Below are 6,421 nucleotides of genomic sequence, written 5' to 3'. Positions count from 1 at the left end.
GCCATTGCCAAGGAGGGGTCTGAAAGTGCATTAGCATCTCCTGACTTGCTGCCATTAACGAATTCGGGTTTGTGTCCATCGTTCTGCCTCACACGTTGTAGACGGGATGATCGTGGTCCATGATGGCTAACAAGGGCCAGGATGGGTGAAAGGAGACAGGGGCAAGGAGGTGGTGACAGGGAGGGAGAAGGAGTCCATGGATACTTTGGGGGGGCTCCTAGTTTGTGCACTGTGGGCTCCAAGGAGGTAGGAACTGGGTCTCTTTCACCACAGTGTTCTCAGCAGCTGGCACAGTGCCTGATACAGACTGAGTGCCCAGGAAATGCCCGCAGAATGAAAGCCAGGAGTTATCCTGCACAGACCCATGGGATCTTGTGGTAAGAAGAGTGTCCCCTTAGAGATGGGTAATTTTCAGTGTCATTCAGCCTGAGAAGTGCTGAGGCCTCAAATCTGAAATCCTGGGGGCAGAGCTGTCTCTCTCTGGCCTTGACGCTGTTCAAGGCAATAAGATGCCAAGGGAATAATTGTGTGTGTGTGTGTGTGTGTGTGTGTGTGTGTGTGTGTATGCTCCTGGGGGCAGGGCACCAACCTTGGGAGAAAGGAAGAACAGGGTCTGTGAGTTCCAGAAAGTAAACCCTGACCCCAAAGTCACATGATCTAGTTCCTGGTTGTTATTTGGCTATTTCCTCTCTGCTTTCTGCTCTAATCTTGCAAAGGAGGAAACTGAGTCGCACGATGTGACGGAATGCGTGTTACATCTGTAGGACTCCAGAGGGCATTCCTAGCTACTATGCTCCACTGCCTTATGTGAAAACCCCAGCCTCATCTATGCCGGGAAATGCTGAGTAAAAGGTTAGGGGCCTGTGTTTACTCAGACCACAGTGTTAAAAGGGGGTCAGGCCCCTCATCCCCAGGCCTACATGGGAGTGACAGTGAGTATTATCAAGGGTCCCCAAGGGAAAGAACAAGAGGTCCAGTCATCCTCCCCATGAGATCTGGTGAGGGTGATGGGACAGACAGGCAGATGGAAGGACTGACCTCAGGTTCAATTCTACCCACATCTATTAGCACCTATACGAGGCCTGTCCCAGGCATTGGGGAGAAGAGACAAATTAGAGACAGCACTCTCCCCGAAAGTGTTGAGGGACACACATTCATGTCTCTGGGGTGTCAACCTTCTAGACAAACTGGGGTGCAGGCTTCAGTAGAGTGTGATGCTCGAGACCCCGCCTTCCTCTGTAGGCAGAAGTCCGCTGTCTACCCGTCTGTGGATGGCCCCAGCCGAGGCGGGACTCTGCAGAGGTCCTATGGTAAGTATCAGGGGACCCAGCCCAGCTTTCGCTCTGGGACACAAACCACAGAGAGTGTGTGTGGAGCAGCTGGTGCCTCTACTACCTGTGTGCCTTTTCCACGAGCAGTGCTTCTCGGGGCCTGGGGCAAGCCAGCGGGGGCAGACAATTGCCATCTGCCCAGATGGCATTAGATCTGGGGGCAGGAGCAGGCAGGAGGGGACCTCTTCCCTGCCCACCCACACACATTGCTAATTGAAGACGAATTTCTGGGTTATAAGTGGGGGAGGCCTGAGGACAGCTTACGTGGCCCTTTTGTGACAAGATGTCGTGGTTCGCACGTGACCGCTTCCCAGGGATGCGGACCTCCCAGCGAGGCCAGTCTGGCATAAACCAGAACCAGGGCTGGGACCCTTCTGTCCTCACTGCCACTTGATTTCGAGGGCCTCTTTGGCCTACCCCTACCTGGGTCCAGGCACCCAGGTTCCCCTGGACAGGACTCCCTAACTTCAGATCTCCCCCCTAGGTTTGGTCTGGCCTTCCTTTCCCACCCGGAGGGTGTAAAGCCTCCGTATGCCAACTGTCCACTTTATCCCACTTTATCTTGAAGGGAAGGAGACCTTGCCGAGGTCCCTCGAAAAGCTGCTGTCACACACTTCCCCAAGGCAAAGGTCTGGCCTATATTCTCCACCTAGCGCTTCTTCAGAGAATGGAGATCCAGCTTCTCCATCTCTGCCTCGTCAGAAAAGTAGCTGGAAGCTTCTCCCACTGAGAACAGACTGAGCTCTGCCTCCCCAGGCACCCTGTGAAATTGAGCCTGAGTGTTCACGCTGTGGCAGGAGGCTCTGCTGGGAAGGAATCCCAGAGGAGGGGATGTCTGAGCTGGGTTACGAGCTTCAGAAGGACATTCTAGGCAGAGAGAACAGCATGTGCTGAGGCCCAGAGACAAAGCCACCTGGTGGTGTTCCGGGAGCTGCGGTTGGCTCGAGGGGAGAAAGGGGTTTGGAGGTGTGCGGATGAGGCAAATTGGAGCCAGATCTTGTTGGGAGACTCACAGAACGACAGAGTGTTTTCTGACAGGATTTTATTCTGCTTTTTCCACTTAGGTCATTGATGAGCGTGACAGAAAGCTCTCGACTACAATTGGAAGGAAGGGTTTTCTGGGAGCCTCCGCCTACTCCTCCTCCTCCACTTCCTTCTCCTTCTCCCGGCTGTTTTCAAGGTGTTTGTGGACAGTGTAGCCCAGAAAGGCACCAATCTTGCCCATGAGGGCACTGCCACCACTAGCCCCTGTAAAGCAAATATAGTCAGGTCACTTGGGGCCCAGGCACGAGGCCTGGGAATCCAAAGGTCTGGAAATCATTAGTTAAGCCCAACCTCTTTATTTCCAGTTAGAGAAACAGAGGCCCCGAGAGGGGACAGGAGTTCTGCAAAGTGAATCCTATTTCCCCCTTGACTTGCCGCCTCCAATCAGAGACGTGTTCCATAGAAGAAGAATACACAGGGGTGCCTGGGTGGCTCAGTCGGTTAAGCATCCACTCCTGGCTCAGGCCACGATCTCACGGTTCGTGAGTTCGAGCCCTCATTGGGCTCTCTGCTGTCAGTGCAGAGCCGGCTTCAGATCCTCTGCCTCCCTCTCTCTCCGCCCCTCCCCTGCTCATGCTGTATCCCAAAAATAAATAAAAACGTTTAAAAACTAAAAATTAAAAAAAAAAGAAAGAAAAATACACAGATAACAGCTCATCTTTTCACGTCTGTGGTGAACACACAGTGTTATTAATAATGCTAATAACAGCCGCCTTTGTGGAGACCTCCCTGTGGGGGCTGGGGGTTCACAAGTAAGAGATTTCATCGTGGTCACAACCCTGTGATGTGCATGAGTGCGAGAGTCTTACAGCACCTGACTGTTCCTAGCCTTGCCCCCACCCTACCTCCCACTGTTGGGGTGTGGCTTCCCTTCTGCCCCCTCTGAGAAGGGCTCTATTCTTCTGGGCTGGTTCTCTGAGCTTTTGTCATCCAGAATTGAGAGCAGATGATGGAAGGTTCAGGAAGGCAGAGGGGAGTCTGTCAGGGGCAACTTTTCTCCAAGATTTTGAGGCCTCAGAGAGAGAGAGAGAGAGAGAGAGAGAGAGAGATGGAAGGAAGCAATGAAAAAGAAAGGAGTGGAGGAGAGAAAGAGAGAAGTAAATGCACATTTTTTTTAATTAAAAAAAATTTTTTGATGATCTCTATACCCAACGTGGGCCTCAAACTCACGACCCGAGACCAAGAGTCTCATGATCCCTTGACTGAGCCAGCCAGGCACCCCAATGCACATTCTTTTAGAAGGGTCATTCTGAACTCTAGCTTTTCCTTTCATGGTGTTCAGGAAATACAATTCAAGACCAGGGCTGGTATGAGATTGAATTGAGTGGGTCACTCCACCTTTCTTTCCTCTTTTCTTTTCTTTTTTTTTTTTTAATGTTTATTTATTTTTAAAAGAGAGAGAGATTGAGCATGAGCAGGAGAGGAGCAGAGAGAGAGGGAGACACAGAATCCGAAGCAGGCTCCAGGCTCCGAGCTGTCAGGACAGAGCCCCACAGGGGCGGCTGGAACCAACTAATGGTCAGATGGTGACCTGAGCCGAAGCCCCACACTTAACCGACTGAGCCACCCAGGTGCCCCTAAGATTTATTTTATTTTTAGGTAATCTCTACACCCAGTGTGGGGCTGGAACTCACAACCCCCGATCAAAGAGATGCATATCCACCGACCGCGTCCTGCCAGGCGCCCCTCTCTGCCACCTCTCTTTGCCACTCTGGCTCTCTGAGTTTGAGCAGATTCGTAAAATGTTACATTGAGGATGGTCATCCCTGTTAACAGATGAGGAAACTGAGGCTTGTTGTGATCTGGCCAAAGCATCAGTGAGGCACCCCGCTTTGGTGGCTAAGAGCGAGGAGTCCGACTAGGTTCGAATCCTGGCTTTGGTGCCAACTGACGGGGAGCATTTGAGTAAATTACGTAATCCCTCGTTGCCTCGGTTTCCCCACTGCATGACGGAGATTGTAAGGACACCCGGCTCATGGAGTCACCTGGCCCTGGCATCCCCGCCCGCGGGCCCGGTCGCCCACTCACCGAGGCTCTGCAGCACGGCCACCAGCCCCCCGGCGGGCACACCGCCCCCGTTCGCCACCGCGGAGCAGCTCATCAACCAGGCGGCCACAGAGTTGGCGGCGATGCCCGCGCTCGTGAAGCCCAGAACGGGCAGCCCCGCGGCCAGGAGCCCTGGAGGACAGGGGAGGCGGTGAGGGAGCGCCCGCAGCAGGGGCCCCCACCTTCCGGAGCTTTCCGCCCTCTGGACCCACCTCCTCCGACAGCCATGTAGGTCAGGGCGCCCCAGACCCCGGAGCCGCCGTCCTCCGAGCGCTCTTCTTTTGCCTGTCTTCTTTTGCCTATCGGGAGGGGACAGCGTGGAATGCGGAGCAGGGTTCCCTGTACTGTGCCTGGTGCTCAGCACCACCCCCATCCTTCCATTTCGGGGAGCCTCGCCGAAGGGAAGAGACTTCATCCAAGGCGCGGTGCCTGGCACATAACTGGCACTGAGCACACTTGGGTGGAATGGAGGAATTGATACGTAAGGAGTCGAACCTGGGACTCTGGCTACAGTGACCTGGAGCTGTCCACTGGCATAGCCCTTCTCGTCCCGGAGCCAGGGTTCCTGAAAGTCTACGCCGGGCTTCCGAAACTCTCGGTGTGTTTATCTCACAGCCCTGCCTTGCGCCAGGATGCTTACCTGCCTCCACCCCGCCGCAGGCGAAGAGTAGCAGGTGGCACAAGAAGAGCGATCCCGCCTTCCGCCGCATGGTGGCGCCGCGCGCAGGCTTTGTCACTGGCCCAGAGAAGGGGATGGGGAGATGAGTCTCCAGAGTCCTTTTGGACCCGCGTGGTTGTTTTCCCTTTCTATTCGTGGAGGAGTCCATAAAAAGCAGCAACGTGCTCTGGACTGAGCCCAGGACCCCCCTGAGGAGCCGCGGGCTTTCGGTTTCCTCGTGGCAACAACAGCCACGCAGCAAATAGTTGCCGCCTAGACAAGCACTCAAGACTGTCGAGTTCAAACCTCATGCTCTTTCCATCGTAGCACAGAATAGGAAAAGGCGTATGCCCCCAAACTCACCTCCAGTGTGATCTTTGTCCGTTCAGTGCCTTTTCCTTGAATTAAAAACAACCTCCCATATAGTGAGGACTTCCCACTTTATGGCACGAGGTCAATTATCCCCGTAAGAATCCCTTGAAATACATGCCATTGTTCTCAACCATGTGTTATAGATAAGGAAGTTGAAACCGGGTGAAGTTAAGTAACATTCCTAAGTCTGACCAGCTAGGAAGTGGCAGTCAGGGTTCAAACCCACACTTGACTAATGCCCAAACCCACACTTTTTAAAAATGTTTATTTTTGAGAAAAAGGGGAGGGAAGGGGCAGACAGAGGGAGACAGGATGGCAAGCAGGCTCTGCGTTGACAGCCGAGAGCCTAACGCAGGGCTCGAACTCACTAACCTGAGCCGAAGTCTGAGTTTAACTGACTGAGCCACCCAAGTGCCCCCCCCCCAACCCACGCTTTTAACAACCACTCCAGATACCTTCATCTGCCCTCAAAGACAAACTCACTGTCACATTAGATCCTGCGTTAAAGGGGTTTCAGACACAGTCCAGTCCTTTGGGCAGGCAAGGTAGCTTGATCTCCATTTTACAGATGACAAGTTAAAGCCCAAAGAAGTGAAGTGCCAGGGTTAAGGCCGTAGACTTATGCCTTGGTGCCTATAACCTAAGTCTGGGGTTTGGCACCCCAACCCCCTAAAAGCCCCAACCCACCTCCTCAGACCAGTCTTAGCCCAGGGCACTACAAGGGACCCAGGGGTATAGCCTCCCTGAAGAATGGGTATCGTGGCTCTCGGGGCATAAGGCTCACAGGCAGACAGCCTGGCAGAGGCTTGGCAGCTGACATCCATACTTCCTGGCTTTTGGGTTTACCTTGGAGGAGGGGAGAGAAGGAATCTTCCTTCCCGGAGCCTGATGGTAGATGGGAACAGCAGTGAGGTTATAGCTCTGGGGCTGAAGGCTGGCTTTTTATAATCACATTTGGACTGCCTCCTCT

At 53.6% G+C, this 6,421-nt stretch overlaps 1 protein-coding gene across 2 annotated transcripts; it reads right to left on the bottom strand.

The window, feature by feature from the left end:
- Positions 1–2,356: 2,356 nt before the first annotated feature.
- On the bottom strand, positions 2,357–6,421 carry IFI6 (interferon alpha inducible protein 6). 2 transcript variants are annotated; one of them, XM_058718435.1, is made up of 5 exons: positions 6,298–6,421; positions 5,062–5,157; positions 4,634–4,720; positions 4,404–4,553; positions 2,357–2,579 (listed from the first exon to the last, which is right to left on the bottom strand). In XM_058718435.1, the coding sequence occupies exons 2-5, from the start codon at positions 5,129–5,131 to the stop codon at positions 2,464–2,466; spliced, it is 423 nt and encodes a 140-aa protein (XP_058574418.1). In that variant the 5' UTR covers positions 5,132–5,157; positions 6,298–6,421; the 3' UTR covers positions 2,357–2,463. The 2 variants fall into 2 exon arrangements, with proteins under 2 accessions (XP_058574418.1, XP_058574417.1); XM_058718434.1 differs by lacking the exon at positions 6,298–6,421 and adding an exon at positions 5,935–5,958.

The sequence above is a fragment of the Neofelis nebulosa genome, chromosome 2 (assembly GCF_028018385.1).
Source record: "Neofelis nebulosa isolate mNeoNeb1 chromosome 2, mNeoNeb1.pri, whole genome shotgun sequence".
Lineage (NCBI taxonomy): Eukaryota > Metazoa > Chordata > Mammalia > Carnivora > Felidae > Neofelis > Neofelis nebulosa.
The sequence above is the reverse complement of the archived record's forward strand: the minus strand, read 5'-3'. Positions and strand labels throughout refer to the sequence as shown.

What these genes read in the sequence shown, in the direction of transcription:
- IFI6 (XM_058718434.1), bottom strand. An exon ending in CTACATGGCTGTCGGAGGAG is followed by an intron (nt 4,554 to 4,633) that starts GTGGGTCCAGAG and finishes CCTGTCCTCCAG; the next exon opens with GGCTCCTGGCCGCGGGGCTG. An exon ending in GGCCGTGCTGCAGAGCCTCG is followed by an intron (nt 2,580 to 4,403) that starts GTGAGTGGGCGA and finishes TTTGCTTTACAG; the next exon opens with GGGCTAGTGGTGGCAGTGCC.